General features: G+C 40.4%; 1 protein-coding gene across 3 annotated transcripts in view; it reads left to right on the forward strand.

Moving 5' to 3' along the window:
* The first annotated feature begins 248 nt into the window (after positions 1-248).
* Positions 249-26,840, forward strand: part of LUZP2 (leucine zipper protein 2) — a 292,217-nt gene continuing 265,625 nt past the window's right edge. Inside the window, exon 1 of one of the 3 annotated variants that reach the window (XM_033151006.1) lies at positions 249-663. In XM_033151006.1, coding sequence (XP_033006897.1) covers positions 602-663 — 62 coding nt within the window. In that variant the 5' untranslated portion in view covers positions 249-601. The remainder of the gene's footprint in view (positions 664-26,840) is intronic. The other 2 variants (XM_033151009.1, XM_033151011.1) reach the window with 2 other exon arrangements.

The following is a 26,840-nucleotide window of genomic DNA, read 5'->3' on the forward strand; positions in this document are numbered from 1 at the left end:
ACAATAACTTCCATTTCTAACTGAGCAGAGTACAGCCGTCTTATGCACAGTGCATGAGGTTAATTTGAAACTTGTCTGTTAATTTAAAGAAACCTGACCTGTGATCTACATTGCAAATCCTGTTGAGTGATGCAACTTTAATTCTAACAACAGACAGATTTTTGCGTCTGTGTGCTTTCCCTTTGATCTCGTTTTTAAGGCAAAAGTGATGTGCACTCCTAGCCTGGGAGCTAAGTAGCATCCACGGTGCTCTCACTTCCCTCCCTAGTTGCCACTTAAACCGCTAGTAATAACAAATCCTTCAGGACATCAATAGAGTCGCTGTGTTGAATAATCGCAAGCTATCAGGCAGGAGGCTTGCAGCAGCAGCTCCATTGCCTGTGACATCACTCCTGAAGCTCAAACCCCACTCTAAGCTGCCTTCATTAGTCAGTGTGTTGGTCTGTCTGCTTTTTCCAGATCTACAGACCGTCACACGCGGGAGCAGGCTCTTTGCAGAGGAAGGACTTTGGGAATCAGAAGCACTGGGAGAGACGGCGGAATAAAGAAGGGAGGGAGAGCGGCAGCGAGCCCCAGAGAACGCAACAGACACACTTACAATATGAGATTCATCCTGCCTGGTTACTTGCTGTCCCTTTTCCCTGTTCTGGTTCTCAGCACCAGGTGAGTGCATAGATCTCTGACTTTGGAATGTGTTTGAGAAGCAGTTAAGGTGCATTTTTTAAGCATGATTTTCATTCCGGCTTCTCTCATGCTTGTAAGTTCAGGGAGCACCTTTTCTTGAACTGATTCCAGGGTAGGTTTTTGTTTCATGTTTCCTCTCTCTCTCTCTCTCTCTCTCTCTCTCTCTCTCTCTCTCTCTCTCACACACACACACACACACACACACACGTCTTTGATTCTGGGTCATTTCCTGATTAGTCCAGTTCATTCATCTCCTTAGCTGGTAACAGAGAAACTGCGAGCTCTGCAATGACCCAAACGCTTTTGTGATGAAGCAAAACTGTTCCAGTATAGCTGTAGCAATTTTGCATGTGTTCCAGTGAAAATAAAGCTAAAGAAATGGGAATGGAGAACGTGGGTTTCTGATGTTATGAGATCTGAGCTGGAAAATAGAATGCCAAAGCCTGGAACAGTTTTATTGCAGTGGGAGTTTTACAATTGAAACATAACCGTGTGGAGTCTTTCTGTTTGTATTTGTGAATGGCATGAGCCTGGAATGGCATCGGGATGGCAGGGGAAATATTTTAAAGTTCCAGAAATATAGGAATCTTCCAGTGTGTGGCTTCAAATCAACGAAAGGTTTTGAGTTTTCAATTTTGGGCATCACAGTTTGGGATCTATGGAGAACATTTATTCCTGAGTCAGGTGCAGCATGTGCTGCAGCCAGTATACATAGCATGTGCAGTAAATCAGATCTTAAGGGATGGCACTCTGTCTCACAGTCACATTGCACACAGATTGAAAGTTAATACTGTGTGCAGAGTAGGATCTGTTTGAGTAAAGACCTCTTCCGACGTCTTGCTGTCAGTGCATGGCTTTCAATTTCCTGGTGCTTATAAACAAGAAAATGACAACCTCCTGCTATGTTGGCTATTAAGTACCTTGTAAACTTCTAAGTCCACAGAGATGGTAAAAAGCAGTGTGCCTACACCTAGGCATGTCTGAGAGAATTACCCATATCCCTTTATGATTAAGTTTTGCTTTCCTGCAAGGTTTCTCCAGCAGTGGATTTGAAGAAGCTTTCTATTCTGGGCTCTAAGTGTACTGTCATTGAAAACAACATTACTCACTAAACAGTTGGGTTTTCAGGTGTAATCTACCTGAGCAAGAGTGCCTGCCAACTGCAGGTGTAACTGAGAAGGAAGGGTCAAAGAAGTAGAGAGAGAAGTAGCAGGACCACAGATAGTTTTGTGCTGAGATGTGCCAGGACTTCTTACTCAGCTGTCTACACTTTTAAAGAAGTTATAATTTTAGGTTCTGCCCTGCTCAGCCAGTAATGAATCCCTCAGATGCTCTTTGATAGACCATCCAATTCTCTTTGGAGCCTTGCATTGCAATTTGCTAATTATCTGAGGCTCTGTTTTGATTTACCGAGTAGATCTTGGAAATACCCTGTCAGTAAGAAAGTCTCTGTCAATTCAGGCTGCTGATCTGGTGGCTAAACTGTATGTGCATTGCCAAATGACACAGGAGTTAAATTCAAATGGAGGCTTGAGATGGAAAAAGCAACTCACCAAGAGATAAAAGTTTGCATCTTAAATGGGCTTTTGATTGAAGTGCTTTTATAGCTGAGTTGATGGCTGCCAACTTATCTCCTGTTTACAAAGAACAGAAAGGGAAAGGCGTATTTGCATTTCCATATGTTTTCAAAATTTGAATAGATTTTCTGAAAGAAAATGAGATCAGAGAATCAGCTGCTGTAACCGAGAATCTTGGCCAATAAATTTTGAAAGGATGTCATTAAAAAGGTCACGTAAACCTCTTTGCCTATGAAGTATATCAATGGTAAACAATTTTCTTCTTCTCTGGACTTACCTTGGAGTAAGCCCCACTGAATTCAGTGGGACTTGCTTCTGAGTAGACATGGTTAGGCTTGCAGCTTTAGATGACAAAACTGGAAAAATATACTTGAGTGTCCACCCCACCTCCATTAGTGTAACTTTCAGACTTAAATTCAACTTGCACAGAGTTCTGAAATGCATGTTAGCTTGATTCTTTTCTGGTGATATTGAAAAGATACACCAATGTGTGCAAATCACCAACCAGTCATTGATTACTTATCAGTGAGTACGGATTTACAAGTAACTTCCTTTTAGAACTGTTGTTGTTGTTGTTGTAATTAATGTGAAGCTTCCACTAGGGTTTTGAACCTGCACTGGAAGCCACAGAGATTTGCAACTCCAAGAGAAAGTGATTTTTTAAAATAACATAGGTTTTATTTGGGATCTTAATGAATGCTTAACATAAAGAAACAAGAGTTGATTGATACTGCTTTGCTGCTGGAAGCATGTTAAGAGATGAGACTTTATTGGGAATGCCCATAATTACACAATAGGAGTGAGAGGGAGGAGACAGTAGACAAATTGGCTCCGGGAACTAATTGAAAGTTGCCTTCCAAAGCATTAGTTTTAGGGTGCATATAATTTGAAACAAAGCTGCAGAAGGGGGCATTTGTATGTATGTTACATTTTACATTTTGATTTTGAGTCCTAAGTTTTGGAGAATATGTTTTTGAAGTTACCCTCTTGTTTTGTGTTAAATATTGCCATGATTCAATGGCAGTAATTCAGGAGGCTGTTGGAAGTGAGCATATTGGGTGGTATTTTGTTAATGTGGTAACTTTGAAGAACTATGGGTATGTCCTTGCAAAGCTGTGAGTGCAATAGGGTGTGCACAGCCTTCTGTTGGTTTTTCTCTTGCAGGGTTTAGCCAGTGATATTTCTCCTGCAATTTGTTCTAGAAGAATGTCATTGAGTTTGTAGCATCTAAGATTGTTCCTTGCTAACATATGGTTAATGCTCAGGCAATTGCCCAAGCTGAGAAGGTTTGCAAGAACAGTTGCTTTAGTGAAGATGGGAATCTATTATCCTGCTGTGTGAAACTGCTTAGCTCAGGCATAGCTAAAGCCACGAGTGCTCTGAGATTTCTTTGGAAGTATTTTCCTGTCAACTTGTCATGGACACAGAACAATCTTCATTTCTTGTATTTACCAGCACTAGAATCAGTGGACAGTCCATTTGATTGGCAGGTGTGACGGGAGGATGCAGACAGTTAAGCTAAAGTTTACCATTCTTATTCCTTGGTGGGGGGGTTATCCCCATTTCTCTCTCTCTCTCTATTTATGAAGAAGAGTATAATTTTAAATAAGTATGCATTCTGCATGTAGTTTTTCAGGAATAACTTACCGGTACTTCCTTTTCTAAATTGTATTTTTTCCCCATGAGCAAAGTAGAATAATCACAATCAAAGTTCTGGATTTCAGTACCTTGAAACTGCTGGCGGCCAAATCATGAGTCATGATTTGAGTCTTCTGATCTAGATCTCCAGCTGGGGCTTTATCAGTAAAATGGAAGCTAGGACACAATAATAATAAAAAAAAAAAGGTGTACTCTCAAGCTGTCTTGCCTAAAACAGCCTTTGCCAACCTGGTGTCTGCCAAATATTTTACACTAGAGGCCCCATCAGCCCAGCCAGAACATACCTAAGAGTAAATGTTTGCAGAAAGAGACATTTCTGTAAGATGTGCTGTCAGAAATCTATCTGGTGGAAAGTCATTGGGGATTGTTCTTCCTTCCCAGCCTCCTGGCATACTGAGTCAAGAAAGCAGCACTGCAGCATCCCAATACACGCTCCTTTGTATCTTTTCACCTTTCACTGCCATCACTTTGGTAGTTGTAAATAGGGATACAGAAGTTGTCTATGTATTTTGTGCTTTTTTGAGTTGCAAACTGACCGACAGTTTTGAAATCATGGGAGTCGGTATCTCAAGGACTATCAGCTCCTTTGTAAATATGCCCAAATGGTCATTATCTGAAGCCCTCCTCTGGATGCTCCTGTTTTCTGAGGTAAGGCTAGGTATGTAGCAGGTGGAGAAAGCACCTTTTCCGTGATGGCACCCCATTTGTGGCATGCTCTCTCCAGGAATTTTTGGGGACTCTGACACACACCATATAATTTTTTAGTTCCTACCAACTAAGTGAGCCTAAAGCACATCCCAATTGTGAGCTAGCTAAGCTGTGGCTCATGCTAACTTTCCTCAGTTTTGCTCTGTTGTTCAATAAATGCAAATATAAAAAAATGAGAGCACATCTCCAGTGACCTCATTCCAAAAGCAACCAAACCCAGGAAACCTCTGAAAGCCCTGAAATTTTTCACCAGCTAGGAAAATTGGGGTACACATAGCAATTCCCTCTTTTTAACACTTTACTTCAGCTCTAACATTTGCAGGCACATGAATTACTTGAGTTCACAGAACAGTAGGCTGCGATTTTGTAGTGAGCCAGTAGGAATCACATCTTAATCATTCTAAGCAATTTATTTTCTAGCTGGCAGTCCAGTGGGTCAAATCCATTCCAAGTAGTTCTTCCAAGTAGTATAGTTTGACTGTCTTATGGATTGTAGCTTTTCTTAAACAACTTTGCTGGTGTGCCTGTGGACTTTTCCAATAGCCCTACAACCATGAAATAATTTTTAGTGAAGCTGTATTGACGTAGCTTTTGATGTATCCTTCTCAGCAAATAATTCTTAGGATCACAAGTTAATATAATGGCTAAGTGGAGAGTACAGCATTAACAAAAGCAGTTTGCTGGGCGGTACAGAGCCACTACTTTAGCCTTCCTGTAGGAACCTTGTTGCTTACCAGGAGAGAGAGGGGTGAGGCAGCAGGGAGGTCTGTGTGGTGCAAACTTGGCAGCAGACCCAACCCGGCACTTCTGCCATTGCTTGTGCATGGTGCTGAGCCACCTGCTGGGAAGTTTGTGTAGCAGGTCTGCCTTCACCCAATGAGCTACTTCTGAGCATTAAGCACCCTGAAATCTTCCAGACCTCCAACGCAGATCTCTGACCCTCTGCTCTAACAGTGCACTCTACACTATGTACATTGTTGTAAAAGAATGTATGCAAGTATTAAAAGTTTTACAAGGCCAGACAGATACTGCTTCTAATCCAGTATTCTGGTAGCTTAAAGCAATAAAGTAAAGTTTATATACATATGTCAAAAGTCTGTTCCCCCAAACCTTTCAGTTTATAGGCATTGGTATTCTTTTTCTAATTTCCTTTTTTTTTTTTTTTGGTCTTTTTATTTCATTATACCAGAATTGTTACCACAATGTACTGTGAAAATACATTCAAAGGTTAATTTGCATTTTAGCTTTTTTCCCCTTTGCCTGAAGTGTGTATTTTAAAAGATGTCAGAAAGTTACTACTACTGTGAAATTATTATAGATTTTAAAGTATGCTAGGACTGTGCTGAATATTTTCCATATTTGGGTCAAAGCTAGAAATTTTGAAAACTTCTCCACTCAGAAGCTTAGACTGCCCAAATGCTTGCCATTTTTTCAGGCCTGCACACTGTCATCCCAACCCCCTTTGGCTGTTGTTTCTTCAGCATTAGAATGGAGAAAAGAGAAAGACAATATGTATGGGAAGATATATTTACAAATTACTTATCAGATTTTACGGTACATTTTGAACATCCACGTTCTTCCTCAGGGGAAACTAATTCAGGTTGCAGCAAAAACACAGCTAAATAGATCTATATTTAGATGGTGAACCTTTGCTAGAAAAGCTAATCTTTCCTGGTGTTAAATGAGTAAATGAACAGTTTTGCCAGAATAGCTGGGACATCGTTAGAAAGGTAGGATCAGGCTGCTTGTTTTTTGCACCATCATTTGCAAATATGGTTGATAACCTTTCCAAACTCTGGCTACGAATGTCATACTATTCAAAAGCTCTTTCTACTGAAGGAGTGGAGTTGGTTCAAGTCAATGAGATAAGTCAGCAACAGCATCTCTATGAAACTTCTTGAGGTTCTAAGATTAATAAATAATAATAATAATAATAATAATAATAATAATAATAATTAATAAAAACAACAACCCTTACAGGCATATACAGGGTATACAGGCATATCAAAATTTGCAGAAATAAATAACTTGCAACATGTGTATAGCAAACCTCAAAATTTTGGCTCCTCCCTGAAGCTTCCTGCCTTCCATCTGACCAAGAGGGTGCCTCAACCCCTTTGGATCAGATGGTTGCAATGGAGGCTGGGGGGAGGTGATGGCTGCAGACAAAGGAAGGTTCACCAAAAATTGCTTTCCTCTTCATTTTGCTGTAAAGGTAAAGATAAAGGGACCCCATTAGGTCCAGTCACGGACGACTCTGGGGTTGCGGCTCTCATCTCGCTTTTTTGGCCGAGGGAGCCGGCGTACAGCTTCCGGGTTATGTGACCAGCATGACTAAGTTGCTTCTGGTGAACCAGAGCAGCGCACGGAAACGCCATTTACCTTCCCGCCAGAGTGGTACCTATTTATCTACTTGCACTTTGACGTGTTTTCGAACTGCTAGGTTGGCAGGACTTCATTTTGCTGACATATGCATTTTGATCTCGGAGCTTAACCAACTGGATTCCACCCAATGCGCTTTCCCACTGCTTTTATTATTAACAGAAACCTATTGGAGTCTTTCTTCCTTTTCTATAGTGTTTCTGTGTGTGTGTGTGTGTGTGTGTGTGTGTGTGTGTCTCTAAAATGGTGTGCAGTGTGAACTGAAACCTGATGCCATTTACTACTAATAATGTGTGTAATGCTGACACTCACTAAATGGGTGTACAAATAATAGGGTAAGATTTGGTTTATTTTAAAAAGAAAATATAACTGGGTCTCATATTAGTTTAATAGCAGGGGAAAGGATTATGGCAGCACCCGCCCGCCCCAAAGTTCAATAGAGCCATTCCACGGCTATCTTAAATTGCTATTATAAAGCACTTTGTAATTCAGTTCACAGGAACAAGTGCCACATTAGTGACTTTTGACAGAACTGAATATAGATTTCTTGAGTCATGAAGACACGATTTCTGGATCTCATTTTAAATTTATTTATTTATTTAAAACATTCATACCCTGTTACTCTAATGCCCGAAGTGCTTATGGGAACAATGTTTCACATTTCTTCCGAAGCACAGCAGAGAAAGCAGTGATTGGTATTGGGTAAAGCCTCTGTTGTTTAAGCAAAAAGTGTGGTGGTAAAATGAAACTTGCAACATAAAACATAAAACACAAATACAAAACAAAAAAGCAAAACAAAAAGCAATTCTTATATCAACTTCTCATTTACCCTTTAACATCTTTGGGTGACTTCCCCCAACCTCCCCTTCCTGGGTTTCATTACAATTCTTCTTTATGCAGTTTCATAATTTATCATAAGTTCATTAACATATTCAAATACCTGTTATTTTATTATCCAATATAATTTCATTTAATCATTTATTAAAATCCCAATTACCCTATTTTATACCAGAAACTTCTTGTTACTTCCCTAGAATTTCAAAAATTTCAAACATTACAATATTTTTTCAAATAAACTTTAAATTTCTTCTAATCTTCCTGCACCATTTCCTCCCTCTGGTTGCACAATCTTGCCGTCAGCTCAGCAAGTTCCATAAAGTCTATCATTTTCAGTTGCCTTTCTTCCACTGTTGGTATCTCCTGATTCTTCCAGTTCTTTGCAATAAGTAGTCTAGCTGCTGTCATGGCATACAAAAATAAAATATTGTCCTTTTTGGGGATTTCCTCCCCCATAATTCCCAAAAGAAAGGCTTCTGGCTTCTTTAAGAAGGTGTCTTTTAACACCTTTTTCATTTCTTTATAAATCCTTTCCCAGAAGTCCTTTATTTTGGGGCACGTCCACCACATATGATAAAAGGTTCCTTCCTTCTCATTACATTTCCAACATTTATTATCTGATGGGTGGTACATTTTAGCAAGTTTTACCGGAGCTAAAAACCATCTATTCATCATTTTCATCCTGTTTTCTTTCAAAACAGTACATGCAGTAAATTTTAACCTTTTCCCCCACAACCCCTCCTAATCTTTCAACATTATATTGTGCCCCACATCTTTAGCCCAGTCAATCATAACCCATTTCACTTGTCCGTCTTTCGCATGCCACTCTAGCAATAAATTGTACATTCTGGAAAGATTCCAGCAATTCTGTCTCCAGTCTGGATTTTTCTATCTGAAAACCTGAGTTTTTACTGTCCATTTTAAACATCTCGTTGATCTGATAGTACCATCGATATTGACTTTCCTAGCCCAGTGTCAAGGCAACCTCTTTACTTACGTGTTTACTTAGGCAATAGGCAGAATTCTTTGAGCGCATTAATTATCTCTTCTTGCAGTGACTGGATCAAGTATAAAAAAATGTCTGAAGAAAGGCAAGACTAGATATTGGGTCTTCTGAGTAGACATGCATAAGGTTGAACTTTAAATCTTACCTCATCCTATGGGATCACCTCATACTACAAGATGTGAATTGCTGTGTCTGGTTTGCTTTGCATCACTATAGAAAGGGACAGAGAAATAAAGGAAGGACCCCAACATGGAGAGGATGGGGGAGTAGCTTAGCATGAGGCACTGAAGCATCTCCTCCTTATGCCGCAAGGGTACCGTAATTTTGTTGGCGCTAACATCTGGCAACAAAGCTATTTTGAAATTTGTGATTTAGCACTGACAAGAACGTGCACAATATATAGATATGTGAGCATTGCAATGATGCCATTCAACTTCTGATCCTTCTCTGCTTCTTAACATGAAAAAGATACTAGTTGATGACCATTTCTGAAGCATTCGTCTTCAAAGTTGTATAACCAGCTTTACTTCCAGGTACCCCCGCTGACATTTCATGTTTTTTATTGCACATATTTATAAACCATTTTCCAAAATAATGGACTGGAGGTTTTAGTAAATGTTCGTGTTTTTTTTTTACAGACAAATTTAATCAGTACCACTTCCTTTATCTTATAATAGCTTCCACCAGCCTGATGCTCTCATTATGTTTTGTACAAAGTTGTTTTAAATAGTTCTGATATAGTGTAATATTGTGTTTTCATATTAAACTTGAGTTTTCATTGTTGTTACCTACCCTGGGACCTTAGAGTGAAGGGCAGGTAATAAAATGTAGTAACAACAGCAACAGCGTATCTATCAACCCCAGCAAATGCAGCCTTGCTTGTTGTTACTGATGGGAGATACAGTCCTTAACCTCTGTTGGGCATCAGGCAGGGGTAGGCAACCTAAGGCCCGTGGGCTGGATGTGGCTCAATCGCCTTCTCAATCCGGCCCGCAGACGGTCTGGGAATCAGCGTGTTTTTACATGAGTAGAATGTGTCCTTTTATTTAAAATGCATCTCTGGGTTATTTGTGGGGCATAGGTATTTGTTCATTTTTTTTTTCAAAATATAGTCCGGCCTACCACATGGTCTGAGGGACAGTGGACCGGCCCATGGCTGAAAAAGGTTGCTGACCCCGATGGAATGCTGTTTTGGATGCACATTTAGGAGAGCCAGTTTAGGATAGCGATTAAGAGTTCAAATTCCCATTCAGCAATGACCTTGGGGCAGTTGCCTTCTCTCAGCCTAACCTACCTCACAGATTTGTTGCAAGCATAAAATGGGGAAAGCCACACATGCCACCCTGTACTCCTTTGGAAAAGACAGGATATAAAGGCAATGATAAATAAAATCAAGAACATTGACAAGACTAATCAGAGGGTGTTTTCAGAGGGTTTTTATTGCCCACTTGTTCTCTTCCTGTAAGCTCCACAACTTTCCACACTTCAGCAAATTATCCCACTATCATCTATCGTGTCAAAAACTTTTTATGAGACGAAGAGTGGCAAGTCTGCATTAAAACACCTAGAATGAAAGTACCTAGAGTGTCAAATACAAAAACTCAAAAACAGGCAGAGATCAGTGGACAGATAAAGTACCATTCCTGCCTGTTGAAGCTTGCCAAACTATTAAAAAAATGTCCAGTTGATTACCGGTAATTATATGCCAAATCACTTATTAATTGTTTAATTAGTTGACTATGTTGACATTGCTGAAATCTCACTCCAGATATATTTTTAATAAGCAAAGGTTGCAATTGCTCATTCAATGAAAAAAGCAGTATTGCATTTTCTCAACCCCCCCCCCTCAAATTCCATTTACCGAATCTGATGAGAACCAAATACCATTAAAAAGCAAATGTCTCCTGGTACAATCACATATGTATTTGTTGCAACAACAAAAAATAAATGTTGTGTTGCGTCATTACATGCCAACATGTGTAACAGAAACAAGCACATGTACTCATCCAGCCCTCAATCATGTTCGCTTCAGAGCGCAGCTATCGTTGTTGTGCCATCTGTGTATTGTAAACATTGCTATTCTTTAATTTTGCCTGTTTGAATTTCTCTGGGAAGATGAAAGATCAAGCTTCCCTCTTGACACATAATTCATTCCACATTTGCTTTTCTATTGTCTTGGAATATTTTCTGGTTTCTTGTAAAATGTACATCTGAAAGGATGCTGGTTTTTCCTCTGCTTTGTGGACCATGCACATTGGTGAAAGGAAGGGGGAGGGACCTTGTAACACCTTGGACTTTTCATATAAATGCTCCTTTGTGAGCTACTGTAATGAACTACAGCCACACATGATCATTTTTCCAGTATAGCACTCCTAGTCATCAGTCAATTCATTGGATTCCTGATAAACATAATGGTTCATATCCATTCCAGGTATAACTTCCATTGATTGCAAAGCCACAAAAATCAATATAGCTACATCAGGGATGGACTGAGCTTGAAGACTTAATAACTACTTTGATGACTTATGATTTGGGGGGAATGCTACAAAATGCTACAAAATGCAGGGAATGCCCAAATCCCTGTTCAGATTCTTTGACTCTGATGAAAACTCATTTTAAAGTGAGTTAAATCATTATGTCATTTGTGTAATAATGAGCTATTACACAATCAATCTGAATTTGTGAAACTCCTAGCACGAGGGTTGATATTTTTAATGCATGACTGAAATTTAGACAAGTTCATATAGAAGAGAGATAAGTAGTAGCCCTGATGACAGCTAAGTAACATCCATAGATTTAGAGGCAAATGTGCTGTAAACCGCTTGTTGTCTTTAGGGGAGACAGCAGAGAAGGGCTGTTAGGTTCATATTAATCCAATACAGTTTAATGTCTGAGAGAAATTTAGGCTGTCTGGAGAGTGCCTGCACCACCTCCGCTTTGCCGCAACAGCCAGCAATTACTATCTAATATTTAAAATAATATTAAAACGTCTTTGAAAATTAATTTGTCTCCCTTCACAGCAAAGCAACAATGGCACCCACAAAGAATAACTCTGAGTAAGGACCCCTTCCTCAGAGCAAGGAATGGAGTATCCATCCTGCTACTGCTTTGTCAACCAATTGTGCAAAAACAGCTGTGGTAGGAGGAGGCAGTGGCAGTGTGACTCTCTCAGACAGTGGAATGTTTTACATGCAAAAGTAAATATTTTGTTGATTTCAATGAGAAGACTGGGCATCTACTTACTACAGTAAGGAAGTACCGTTCAGTTGAAGCAATTGGATATTAAAATGTTTACATTTGAGTGGATCATGCCTGTAATTTGTATTAGTTTAAAACACAGGGTTTTATTTAATTTTAGGCTAGGTTGCAATTTAGTTACTGCTATTATGCATGTTAATTCCATACTTAGAATTACTTATAGTTGCACCTTCCTCCATATAACCACATTCTGCTTATTGGAATCTGCTGACATTTCTAATTCACTGCTGGCATGTGTCTAATAAGAAGTCTGGCAAGAAGTGATACCTATTCCTCTGCTGCACCAATATGCTAAAACTGAGATGTATACTAGTTAACACAGTTATGCTTGTCGTCCATTGTTGATTTAGTAGAGGATGAGTGTGGCTAAGCTCCATCAGAGCTGGACTGAGGGAACTGGATCCACTGCATGTAAATATCCAATCCCTGAATATGCTGTGTGGAACTATCTGTGGCAGTGGCCACTATTGGGAGCCCCAAGGTAATATGATATGCTCTGCTTGCATTAGATAGAGATTATGCTAATCGTACAGGTACACTAGAAAAAAGATGTTTTGGATTTGGAAGGCCGACCTAAGATTAGACAAAATAGTAGACGTTAAAACGGATAAGCTTATTTTTTTCCTGTTGAAAACTCTGCTGCTTTACTATCCTGCTAAACTAAATTGATATTTAACTATCTTGTTAAGTACCACTTCAAGCACACAGATGTCCCCATTTGCAAAACTGAATGGCAAAGCGAAATAGTACAACTTGAACTCAGTAGTTTTTCTTTATAGTCTGTAATATATTGCTATTATTCAGTAGCAGCTTTTCTCTGGTGCTCCATACTCTCCCCACTCTCACCTTGTGGCCTTTAGATGGCTGCTCCACACTGATTCTTCTTCACACTTAAATGGCTGCCAATAAGAACAACAGGGGATGCATTTAATAATATTTTTTAAGCCTCAAGATCTTAGCTACTTTTGTCTTGATGCACACACATCCCAATTTGGCCCACAGGTCTTTCTCCCCAAACCACCCCATCCTGCCCCACCCACCTCTTAAATGTTTCACTGGGGTGGGGGAACATCCTGCCTTTTAGTCCTAGCTGACACAGGGGCTGTAAATGTCAATATCATAGTCTAGGCTAGTCACAAAACATGTCAGGGGCTAGGCTAGTTGGTGTGGCTCTATCGCTCTGTTACTTACAGAGCAGCTATATCTTCTGAACAGGGCTTCCACGCATGGTGAGCCATATGAGACTTCAGACAAATAGACCTTATCCTCCTTACAAGAACCTCCCACAAGTTAGTCTGTGAACTGCCACCTCCCCGGAGAGAAGTGGGGTGTCTGGCTTACTTTCTTCTTTTTCTTATGTGCTAGCATGTATTCATTTGTCTGTCAATGAAATGGGTAATCAATCAGCCAGTTACAAGGGTATTAAAGTGCCTTCTGTTCTGAGTCAGCAGCATGTGAATTCATGGTGTGGACAGCCATCACTGGAATGATTACTGCCTCATCTATTATGGTCTTTAATCATCCCTTCTGCAGCTTCTTAATTATGGGTCCTGTGGCAGGACACAAGGAAAAGCTGCGACATAAACTAGGGAGGGAAATTGCCATTCGTAATGTGCACTTATCGGTTATACTACAGTAGCAGCAAAAAAAGATTTCCAATATCCTATTGAACCTGAGGAAAGCGTCAGATGTCACATAAAAACTAGTGAACAGGTAATAAAATGTGAGCAAATGGCTAAGTTTCAATGGGAGAAATAGCACACCTGCCATCTAGTAGCCTACTGCATGGGCATTGTTTAAAGAGGGTGGGGGGTATCCCCTCCACCATATTTCAAACATCAGTGTTGCTACTGCTGGCTGATGGATGGATTGATTAACCACCACAAGGATTTTTCTTAAAGCATGCTTTTTATCTTTTGCATATATCCAAGAGGAGGCCCAAGAACCTCACTCTGAATATCCACCTCCCTCCACCCACAATCTCTCTCCAGTCAACATGGAAGAATACATTTCATTTGTTTGCGTTGCATTTATACATAACAAAATTAGCCATCAGTATCCCCAGGCTTGGCTAACCTGGGGGAGATTTCTTATTGCATGAAAGCCACACTTTCATACTTTATACCAGTAATAGCCAGCATGTAGGACCTGAAACAGGGCATTAGAGGGGTGGGACAGTGAAGATTTGATTGTGGATCCACTGGATCCTGAGGCAATCCATTTGTGAAATTCATATATTGCCACATGTATTCTGAACCAGTCGTCTCTCTGCCCTTGTTTGTAGGTTGGTTTGGTTCTGTTCCTTTCTGGGATGCGCACATTCCATTTGAATGTGCGAACCAATTCTCTTGTATTTGAGATTTGTTTAAGTTGAAAGCAAGCGAGATTAAAGATCTGTTTGTGCCATTTGCTCTGTGATGGTTTGCTTATTCATTCGTACAAGGCACCACTTGATGTCACAGTGATGAACTTGCATGTGTGATCAAGACCAGATATTTTTAAAGAAAGAAATAAGCTCTGTTCCCAATCAGGGAGAAAGGGAAGTCTTTGGCGTTGTTTTGAGTTAAGGCTCACATTTGATTTTGAAATTCATACTTCTATGAATTTTGGCTGGGTTTCCCCTCCCCTCCCCAATACTGTTAACATAAATTTATATCCAATTTTTATTTTTTGTAGACTAGCTTGTAGGAACCAAGGTGTGAATGTAGATGGGAAAGAAGTCAATGTGTGAAAAATTGAAATGACAGATATGGTTGAACAGGCTTCAGAATGACTCTTTGTTCCTCCTGATACAGCAAAGAAATTGAATACCTGCTTGATGTAAAGATAGAGAAGCCTTTCTACATGCGAAAGAAACAGCTGTGTTTTGCCAACTATTTTTTTATATATAAAAAACCCACAACCAGTCTCTTTAAAGTCAGCATTTCAGCAAGGTGGGGGCTAATCATGTTCTAGCCAGTGCAGCCTGAATACAAATACGTATTTTTAACAATGTGCTGACCTGCCATCCCAAGCTATAAGTAATCTCATTTTCACAGCAATCCTACCTAGGGCCAATGTACTCTCTCTCTCTCTCTCTCTCTCCCTCCATCTATAGATAAATAAGAAGCAAATTTGTGGCTTCCTTTTCAGGTGAACCGCCTGAAGAGCTTCAAGGCAACACTTGTTTGAATCTGCAGATAGCTAGGTTGCCAAAGGATTTTGCTTCAAGTGGAATTCAAGGAGAAGGTGTTAAGTTCCTCCTCAGACAAAACCTCTGAGGAATTTCAAGAGAAGCCAAAGGCTTTTTGATATGACCAGCAGTCCCCACCCCCCATGAATGGGTAGGTTGTAAGGCCAGTTAGTGAGGTATTGTTTCTCTCTAGGCATCATCTGTTAATACATTTGGGGACTGGAACTGACTTTATATTTGTACTTCGGGTCCATTTGGTGCAATATAAGTGGAGCCAAACTTTCTAATTGCCATAATGGGTTCCATTGCTATATCATCACTTTTTAACGTCCCGAATGGAAGCTTTGAGGCACCTGCTTGAATACCCTTGCAGTCTATAGGTTGGATATAGGGAGTACTTTTGGAGCCATGTAGATCAACAGCATGGTTATAACCCTGTCAGAAGTAAGTGTCCTAGCTCAGTCATAGATCACCTGCAGAAGGTCACAGGTTCCATCTCTGGCATCTCCAGACAAGGCTGGGAGAAAGGCTCCTGCACAAAAACCTAGAGAGCTGCTGCCAGGCAGCATGGACAACACTGAGCCAGATAGGCCAATGGTCTGACTCAGCAGAAGGCAGCTTCCTACAACCCTATTGATTTGAATTAAATGAGATTACTCCCAGCTGAGTGAGTTCAGTGAGCACTGTGGGATTGACTTCTGAGCATATGTGTGTAGGGTTGCACTGTAAGGAAAGTTGAAGCGACAGTATTCATTGCATATAAGGAAGGTGTCACCAGAACATAGACACTGTGCGTCAAACAGGAGACTTAAGCATTTGCTCTACCAATGAGCTGCGTGAATTTGGGAAGCGTATTTTGAAGTTGTGCATAAGACACTGAAAGTGGTCTTCTTCTAGAATTTACTTTAAAAAGATCTGAAGAAACTGAAAGGAGAAACAGTGTGCCACAATCAATCAAGTGTGTGTGTGTGTGTGTGTGTGTGTGTACAGTGCCAGATTTACGTATAAGCTAAACAAGCTATAGCTTAGGGCCCCACTCTCTTGGGACCCCCCAAAAAAGTAAAAGAAAAAAACTGGATGTACATTCCCAAAATATAAGATAAAAAATAAATAAAACCAAACCTACATACAGCAACAGTGTTTTGTGTTGTGTAGGCTCCTATGATGTAAATAATGGGCCACACTTGCTAGCCTGCTCCCTAAAATATCACTGGTTTGCTCATTTCTATATATAATGTGCCTACATTCTGCATGTGCAAATGGCTTTAGATACCTATTAGGTCCATGAATTACCATATAGCATATATTCAACGCAAAAAACAGCAAGAATTTGTTGTTGACAGATGACAGCTGGACATATAAAGGGCCCCATTATCTTCAGTAGCTTAGGGCTCATTAAACCTAAATCCGGCCCTGTGTGTGTGTACACACACACAATGCACACAAACACGCGTAAGTCTCAGCACTGGAAATGGTTGTTGCTCCAGCCTTCTACATGCAATGCCTGGGCAATCACAACAAATTTCACAGAGTACATTTAATGCTGGCTGTTTGAGTGATTCACTGAGAGCATTTTTTCCCAATTCTGCCACCAGCTAATGAGGAGAGGGGAAGATTCACTGTCAGAGGGTTATTGTGTGTGTTTTTTAACTAATCTAATAGCGAACTGCAAAGGGAAGGTTCGGTAGTTTCCAATCCAGCCACCATCACAGCGTCCCTGATAACTGTGATAAATAGTTATAAAATCCAACATGGCATCAAACTGCAAAGCTGAACATTCATCTATGTCAGTAAACTGTCATTCAGTAATGTCACTCAGGGAATTAGATTATACATATTTGTTCAAAGGTATGTATAAACTATAGGCCTATATTTACAGCTCTAAGCTCCTCAAAGGCTATTCGGAAAAAGTAACATAAAACCACTGGCTTAAGGAAGGTTGTGAGGAAGGGGATTTCTTCAGCCGATTGAAGAAAATCATGAGTTTGTGCATTCAGATCTGTGCATTCTTTATAAAATTCCAGGGACACCTGGTGCTTTCATCTGCTGCCTCTGCTTCTCCCATCCCCCCTTCCTTTTTGTTCCTAAAGAAAGTGCAATTTGCTTTAAACATACATAATACTAAATGGAGGAAGTTTTTAGCATTTAGGCTAAAAAGTGATTATAGAGTAGAATTCTGCCATTTATGTTTATATGTCATACTCCAAGATTGTTTGCATATGCATGTGTGCATGTACATTTGTTTGTGCTTGTATCTACGGCACACACAAACATATACACTCTTTTATTTCTTTCTAACTGAATTGCTTCTTAGTATTTGGGAAAGAAGCTGATTCCCATCAGCCATAAAGGACACTCTCTGGTGATTTTGGCACTCTCCTCTTGGATAATGGAAGAACAACGGTCTCCATTATATTGACTTCCTCAGCTGCAGTTGCTGCTGTTCAGAGGCAGCAGAGGAGCTAGCTGTCATACTGTTATGGCACCTGCAGTACTGATTTTCGATCCATCAGAACCAGATGCACATGGCTTTTTTAAAGAAAATACCAACTACAAAATAGGAAAAAAAATAATTCAAAATCATCTTGCAGCTCTTACAGTGACGAAGTCAATATTTCCCCAGATTGACTAGAGACCTGAAGTCCTTAGTGTGTTGGTGTACACTGCAACATTTTGCCTTTCTGAAAGTCTTTCCTCAACATTCTGTTACACTGTTGCACAACCAAAGCAACATAACTTAGGAGGGAACTTTTCAGGTGAATGGAGGCATTGTTATGCAGATCATAGTATACTACTTCCTCAATGGCTTCAGTCACCAGGGGCAAGGGTTAGGCTTAGTTCCAGCCATATCGTATCCTTGAGTTACTCACCATTGCCTTTCCCCATACAAATTAAGAGAATGCTGCTCACCAGTGTTAGAAATTGAGCTATGAAAGCTAGAAGCTAAATGGCACCTTAAACCTAAGTTTCCAGATATTCTAATATATCAATGATATTTCTTGTATTTCCCGAAATCTGCCTTTTCGGTAAGAACCCAGCTTGATTGGGATATATAATATCTTGTATGGCTTCTTTTAATCTGAAGAAGTGTGCATGCACACGAAAGCTCATACCAAGAACAAACTTAGTTGGTCTCTAAGGTGCTACTGGAAGGAATTTTTTATTTTGTTTTTTCTTTTAATCTGTTTGCTAATATATTAGCAAATAATTTGTAATCACAATTTAGAAGCCCTGGTCCCCTCAAAAAAATGGGGGGGGGGGGTTTGAAGAAGAAGAAGAAGAAGAAGAGTTTGGATTTGATATCCCGCTTTTCACTACCCGAAGGAGTCTCAAAGCGGCCAACATTCTCCTTTCCCTTCCTCCCCCACAACAAACACTCTGTGAGGTGAGTGGGGCTGAGAGACTTCAGAGAAGTGTGACTAGCCCAAGGTCACCCAGCAGCTGCATGTGGAGGAGTGTAGACACGAACCCGGTTCCCCAGATTACGAGTCTACCGCTCTTAACCACTACACCACACTGGCTCTCAAGGGACCTCAGCTCCTATGAGAGAGGGCAACTCCTATTCTCCCCCTTCACTGCTAAGTGACCAAGCCCTGCCTTATGAAGATCCTTGAAAAACTGCAATTAATCTCTCTATGCAGTACCATACATGTCAATTTAAAATATCTGATTAAAATATAAATATCTAGCTGTGGTGGACTGCTGACAGCTGTTCAGAAAAGCAAGAATGAGGAGGCATAAAAATGAATTTCTAAAATTCTTTCTTACATGAATTTAACAGTGCTGGCCAAACAAACAAAAATTATTGTGAAGATTTTCATGTGGTGATTTATTCTCTTCTTCTCAAACCATTGCCTTATTTAAAAATGTTTGATATTTTATGATGTTTTAAATATTCTGTTGGGAGCCACCCAGAGTGGCTTGGGCAACCCAGTCAAATGAGTGGCATGCAAATTATTATTATTATTATTAGTAGTAGTAGTAGTAGTAGTAGTATTGATACTAAACTTTCTGCAGGCCAGGAGTTATTTATTTTTAAAAGCTAAAATGCTATTTAAATGAATATGTTGCATAGTAAATTGCTCTAGCATTGCTCTAAGATAGGGTTGAGGAACCTCTGATGCTCCAGAGGCTGTTGGATTCCAACTCCCAACAGTCCCAACTAGCATAGTTAATGCTCAAGTATGATGGGACTTGGAGCCAAACTACGTCTAGAGGGCCGCAGTTCTCTATACCTGCACTTAAGGAAAGGAAGACTGTAACTGTGTGTACACCATACATTTAAAGCACAACCCTTCCCCCCAAACCATCCTGGGAACTGTAGTTTGGTAAGGGTGCTGGGGTGAACCAGTTCCCAAGATTATGAGGGCAGGTGCTTTGAATGTATAGTGTGTATACAGCCTTAAAGTCCTTCAGTCAGATCCTCAAGGTGAAAGGCTCTTGAAAGTCTTCCACAGGCTCCCGTGTTAGTTACATTTCTGCTTCAGATGGCTTACTCTGGGACTTGGGAGCAGGCCAGCCACAGTCTTGATTTGTACAGAAAGGATAATTTTTGTGCTTCATCATCTATGGGTTTTCTTATATCTGCCAAATCCTCTGCCCTCCCACATACCGTTGTGACCTAGTACAGTTAAATTATTGTCATCTTACCCTCTTCAGGATGTATCTCAAAGAGTGCTTCGCATCCCACACGAGCCTCCCTTTCTAAATGAAAACACCACAGTGACGGGCCATATTTAAAACACAACATCTCAGACTTAGGCACCTCTCTGTCTCGAACATTGCCAGGGATGAAGGCGCTGCTAGGAGGCTGACCCAGTTCTGCCAATTAGTGCCTTGAAGAAAAATTTCTCTTCCATTCTTTTCGGTCCCTAATGTTATGCATCTGGATACAGTGCCAAGTTTAAAAGAGGTGAGCTAGATGTGCTTAAAGTATTAATCAGACATCCACTCCAGTGTGTTATGATAAAAATAGTTCCCACAGAGGAAAAAGGGACACAGTACTAATTACCACATTACAAATTACTATATTCGACTCAATTCACACATAGAAGCCTGTGTAAGTTGGACTATGCCTTCACTTCATTGTTGATTGATATCTGATGAATGTCCCCCTGATTCAGGCACCTGTCTGAACATGGAAGAGCTTAAAATGCAGAGGGGTGGGGGACAAAAGACGAGCTTGTCAAAGCCTCTATGGTACATTGGGCAATAGATATAGGACATGATATAGATTTCAATCTCTGCGGGAAAACTTTGGAAGAGTGATCTGAAGTTTACAGCATGTTGTTCCTTGAAGGAGAACTACCTGAAAATGATTTACAGATGGTATTTAACTCCGAGTAGGCTTGCTAAGATGTTTAAGCAGTGCCGGATTTAAATATAAGCTAAACAAGCTATAGCTTAGGGCCCCACTCTCTTGGGGCTCCCCCCAGAAATGTAAAGGGGGGGGGGAAACTGGATGTACATTTCCAAAATATAAGATAAAAAACAAACAAATTTGATAAAATACATATTTTGTTACAGTGGTACCTCGCTAGACGAATGCCTCACTAGACGAAAAACTCGCTAGACGAAAGGCATTCGCTAACAAAAGGGTGACTCGCATGATGAATTTCCCTATGGCCGTGACTCACAAAATGAAAATGTTTTGCATTTTTTCTCTCTTAAAACTGCGCTTCCTCCGACCGTGCTTCGCAAGACGAAATTTCCACTATATGACAGCACTCGCGGAATGAATTAATTTTGTCTTCCGAGGCACCACTGTACATGCAAATGGCTTTAGATACCTATTAGGTGTGTGTGTGTGTGAGGGAGAGAGAGAGAGAGAGAGCGTGCAATGGCAGGATATGACACAAAGACCATGAAGTAGCTTGTATGTGGTTTCCCTGCAGTGACTATTGAAGCTAACGGCAGTTTTAAATCAATTACTTGGGCAGCTTTAACAATTTCTTGCAAAAACGCATTTAACTTCTTTATGGGCTCATTGTACAATCAATTTGAAGTGGAATTTAATTTTGACTCCTTTTAAAATGACATTGTAATATGTTATTGCCTGTCTGCATTGAGCTTGTTTGGTAGTTGCAGACAGATTATCCCTCCCACATGTATCTGTATTTTACATATATTTGAAGACAGATTACATTAATGCTAAGGGCCAAAAAAAACAACAACCCACCAATAACAAAGGCAACTATATGTCATCAAGAAGGCTGATCGCCAAAGAATTGATGCTTTTGAATTATGGTGCTGGAGGAGACTCTTGAGAGTCCCATGGACTGCAAGAAGATCAAACCTATCCATTCTCAAGGAAATCGGCCCTGAGTGCTCACTAGAAGGACAGATCCTTCATTGCCTATCCTTCATTGCCTCCCGCAGTTTGGCCAAACTCATGCCTGTAGCCTCGAGAACACCGTCCAACCATCTCATCCTCTGTCGTCCCCTTCTCCTTGTGCCCTCCATCTTTCCCAACATCAGGGTCTTTTCTAGGGAGTCTTCTCTGGGAGGCAGTGGAAGATAGGGGTGCCTGGCGTGCTCTGGTCCATGGGGTCACGAAGAGTAGGACACGACTGAACGACTGAACAACAAAACCAGCTGAGACAAGACTGTTGGAATTTACATTGTTGTAAGTCCTGGAAAATGGGCATTGTGGGGGGAGTGATAGGGTGGGAACAGGAAAGAGAGACATATACTGGATCCTTACTCTGTTCAGCTCAGTCCCATGACCTGGCATCCAGTAAAATGTGGTGTCATTCAGACTTTAAGATGTGTTTTCCCTTTGGCAGGCTTAAACTGGTAAGACATAGTTAGGCATTGGCGGAGGGAGGGGGTGCGGGGAGTGCGGCCCACTCCAGGTGCCATCCTTGGGGGAGCGACATCGCTGCGCCCCCCCCATGCTCACCGCGCCCCTGGATGCTTGCTGCATGGGTGGTGGGCAGTGGGCCCTGCCCCCACGGGCCAGCTAGCCCCACTCCCGCGCCGCTCTGAGTGCCAGAGCAGGTAGCTCCACCTCTGTAGTTTGGATGCCAGCTTAACTTCTCATACTGGTTTCCTATACTGTACTTAGAATTGCTCTCTTAAAGTTTTAAGATGAGCCAGTGATTTTTATGATTCCTCTGTGTTACTTTTAAAGGTATTTTATCCCTTTTCTAAATTTTGTCGTACACCACCTGGATATTTTGTACGAGGGGCTGTCTAGGATTTTTTTTTAATATAGAATATAAATAAATGAAATAAATATATTTCCAGCAAACTCTGCAAGACATAATGAAATCTGGCACAGTTTTTTCATGTTGCTGCTCACTGAATGACTATTTACCTAATAGAGCTTACTAATGGTACTTAAAGAGAAAACCACTTACGATGATTTTACATCAATGACAATAGGTTTTATCTTTCTAAAGCGAATGACAGAATGTGGGATGTAATCCTAGAGTGACAGGTGTTGATGGCCAATTGGCAACAGTCTTGATCCGTACAAGGAATCAATGGGCAAGACTAGCCTTTTCAGTTGCCAAGGTTTCCTTCTAGCCTCTAGCAAGGAGGTAAATTAACATCTAGAAATCCAACAGCAGACCAAGTGATAGAGAAAAATAGATACTTTACAGAGTCCAATATACATAGCATCTGTGTCTGTGTTTTTCTCACATGAGGTTAACAGCTTATGTAAGTTACTTTGATTGATGTAAGTGGCATAGGGAGAAAAATTAAAACCTCCTCACTCACAACTGTTTTTTTATTGTTTTGAAGTTAAAAAGGAAAGGAAAAGTCAGGAGATCTGATGATGTGTAGTTTGGTCCTACTGGAGGTGGACAAATGGATTTGGTATTTTCTTCAAACATGTGTAAATGATTGGGAGATACAGCGAAGAGCTCTACATGTGCCACCAAATTATACCAATGTACTTAGGGAATGGAAGCTGTCGGCCAGGTTACTATAGTAGCAGAAAGTTAGAGTAAGTGGAGCAAAAGGTGGGAGAACAAGGATACTGCAAGTGCCTTATTATGGTAGTGTTCATTAACCTGAGAATGCAGAAGCCATGAGCCTGTGTCTAGCTAGGGTTTAGGTTCTGTGAATACAATGTTACTCAGAGAAAAGCCACTAGATTGCCAAGGAAATTCCAGGGCATAATTAAAGGATAACAACTGAACCATCATTAAAAAAATTATAGATCCAAATGCTAAAGCAAAGGTTATGGGACTAGAGTAGTTCAGTTTAGATAGGAAAATTGCATTTCCAAATTGTGCTTAAATGCCAATAACAGGTGAGATGTCACCCCACAAAGGTGTTCAGAGGAATGGGAAAGAGGCATGACGTTTATAGCCATCTTCTCCCAAACATCCCCATTGGAAAATGTTGGAGAAAGCTAACATCAACATTAGTTTTTAGATATGACCCCCATGTCCTAGAAATTGTCCGTTGAAAGCAATTACCAGCTTGACGGACCCTAAACGGAAACTGATCCAATTTGCAGGCTCAACTCCCATTTTCTTCAGCAGAGTAAAATACCATACCTCAATCCCCAAGGGAGGAATTTGAATGAAACTCTGTCTCCTCTCCTCCATATGCTTATCACCCCTAAGAGAAGAGAAGATTGTCTCTTCCTGTCTTGCTGCTCTTCATTTCACAGCAGTAGGCACCTTGACTGGAACTAATATTTTCTCTTAAAATTGCAAATTCTTAAATATTGTGCCAAGTCAGACATCTCTGATGTGGTAGATGTTCCACATCTCATATGCTGCCCATGTGCCCAGTTCAGTGCCATTGTCCACAGCCACAGATTTGAGAAGTATCCTGAGTAAAGGCAGGTATCAAGAGGTAAACAGTGAAGTGGAGAAGTTTTCAGACGACAATAAATGATTCCAGATTGTTAAATCCCAAGCAAACTGAAGAGCTTCAAAAGGATCACTCAAAGCTAGATGAATAAACAGGTATGAGTAGACTAAATGAAAGAGTGTGTCTCGGTACAGGCTCTTGATCCAGTTTGTTAGAATTGGGGTGAGGGGGTGAATTAGAACATAAAGTTAGAATACTGTATAGTAAGAATTTGTGAATTAGCCTACAATGTAAGATTAACCAATATTCTAAGAGTGAGGGAACACAGACAATTTGATAATTTATTTATAAGAAAGCGGAACGGGTTTGCCATGTAATGGCAAGACACAATGGTAAGACACAAACAATTTATTATTATTATTATTATTATTATTATTATTATTATTATTATTATTATTATTATGTCATTGAAACATCCAGTCCTATTTTGCACTTGACAAGATGCATGAAATTCAAGCAACAATGATTGTAGGGGTGTTGGTGGTGAAGAAAGATGGAAGAAGTTGGATCTTTTTTATTTTAGCATTATAAGCTAATGCTAATGGGGGTGTTAGGGGAAGGGGAGTATCTTTGGTGGGGGAAATGTTTTATCCAATGTGTCTCAGCTATCAATGAGGTTAGGTACTTCCCCTGCGTGCAAAGACAGGCTCTGGCAGATTGAGCAGACAAGACCAATAGTCTATGGGGGAGGGGGGGAGATTCCAAAAGTCAAGAAGGCGGTTTCTGTACATGCTGTAGAGCAGGCATAGGCAAACTCGGCCCTCCAGATGTTTTGGGACTACAATTCCCATCATCCCTGACCACTGGTCCTGTTAGCTAGGGATCATGGGAGTTGTAGTCCCAAAACATCTGGAGGGCTGAGTTTGCCTATGCATGCTGTAGAAGGTAGTGAGGGGCAGATGGGGCTCATCAACTTGGGCAGGTAGCTCATCTAGGAGAAGGAAAACGCTGATCTTATACCTCCACTGCCTTGTAGGATATCCTCAGGAGAAGAAAAGGCTAAGGAGTAATCCCTACACAAATTCGGAGTCATGTCCCGAAAATGGTTGGGTGGTACATTGTATGCTTCTTTTCAGCAATTTCTGCAGCCAAGCTGGTGCCAAACATACTGCTTTGCTTTCCTCTCAGCCACATCAGTGAGGCTGAGGGTTTTGGCATCTGGGTAGCCCAGGACCTCCACACGCATAGTCCAGGCTTGTGCTCTGGGGAGGACACTTTGGTGCTGCTAACACAACAGTTTTACTTCACTCCCGGAGGCACTCTCAAGTGGCTCTTGAGACAGACAGATGCCAACCTACATAAGCAGGAGAACACAATAGAGGTCTATAAAATTATGAAATGTGTAAATGAATATGGATGTTATCACCCTCAAAATAATATAACTAAGGGTCATCTAATAAAATTGTTTGGTAGTAGGTTCACACAAGCAAACAGAAGTCATTTTTTTCATTTAGAATTTACACGTGATATTCATTGCTCCAATATACAGAAATAGCCACAACTGTGATGACTTTAAAAGATTATTAAATCTGGATGTGAAGAATAGATCTCCTTATGTGCTTAGTACACCTTGTCATCTGCCACAGGGGCAAGAACTAAAAACTTCCCCCTCTCCCCATAGCCCCGCAAGAATGAGAATCGTTGAAACACTTGAGCTCTTAAATTAGATCAGTCTGAATAATTATCTTATATCTGCCTTTAAATAGAGCGTTAGCCCATTACTGAATCACTTGATGCACCTGAAAATAGTTCCACCCACATTCACAATTGGCTTGACATCACAACCTTGGAAAGAGTCACCTATTACTCCAGATACAATTTGCATGTGAAGCCTATTGCTCCTGACATGACCTCTTGAAGTAGCTTCTTGGATATAACAGCTGTGAGACATTTATATCGAGCAGGTACATCTTTTTGTCAATGCAAAGGTGACACTATCATATAGGGTGGGTGTGTCTCATGAAGCTTAGCTTGAAATAATAGCAGAGCCATCGGACTACAAGCAATACAATGGGCTGTAATTTTTTTATTTTTCCTCTCTGAGCATTAGTACTTGCAGAATTAATAACAATAGGACTGCTGTCTGTTTCTGCTGTACTCCATATGCCTCATAAATTTAATTCCATTTTAAATGCACAGGAGTGTATTTCATTTCTTGTTGACTTCAACAAAAATTCCTAGTTCTAGGTGATAATTTTTGCTCTGTAACAAGTAACCAAGAATTAGTTTAATTAAAAAAGAAAGAGTTACGAATTACAAGTTTAATAAGCACAAAGGCAGTTACAATGAAGAGAGCAGCTGCTTTACATTCCCACAAGCAGATGGTTCCTTTCTTGTTCCATGTCGAATTCCCCCAATGGAGCATTGGTGAAAAGGAAAGGCAGGAACTGTTGTAACATTTAGATATCATACAAAGTATTAGGCATATGGATGTTTCCTGATGCCTGCATGGGGCCCAGTTCTAGAGTGCATGCTTATTTGTCCTTGCGAGGTGACATGGTTTTAGAGGTTGGCAAAAGCTCCTTTTTATTTATTTATTTTATTAAATTTGATACCACCCTTCATCCATAGATCTCAGGGTGGTTCACAGAATAAAAATACAAGATAAAAATACATATAACATAATGAAAACAAAACAATAACCCACCCATACATTTAAAAGATGTTAATCAGCCAAAGGCCTGGTTGACAAAGAACATTTTCGCCTTACATCTAAAGGTGT

This window comes from Lacerta agilis, chromosome 1 (assembly GCF_009819535.1).
Source record: "Lacerta agilis isolate rLacAgi1 chromosome 1, rLacAgi1.pri, whole genome shotgun sequence".
Lineage (NCBI taxonomy): Eukaryota > Metazoa > Chordata > Lepidosauria > Squamata > Lacertidae > Lacerta > Lacerta agilis.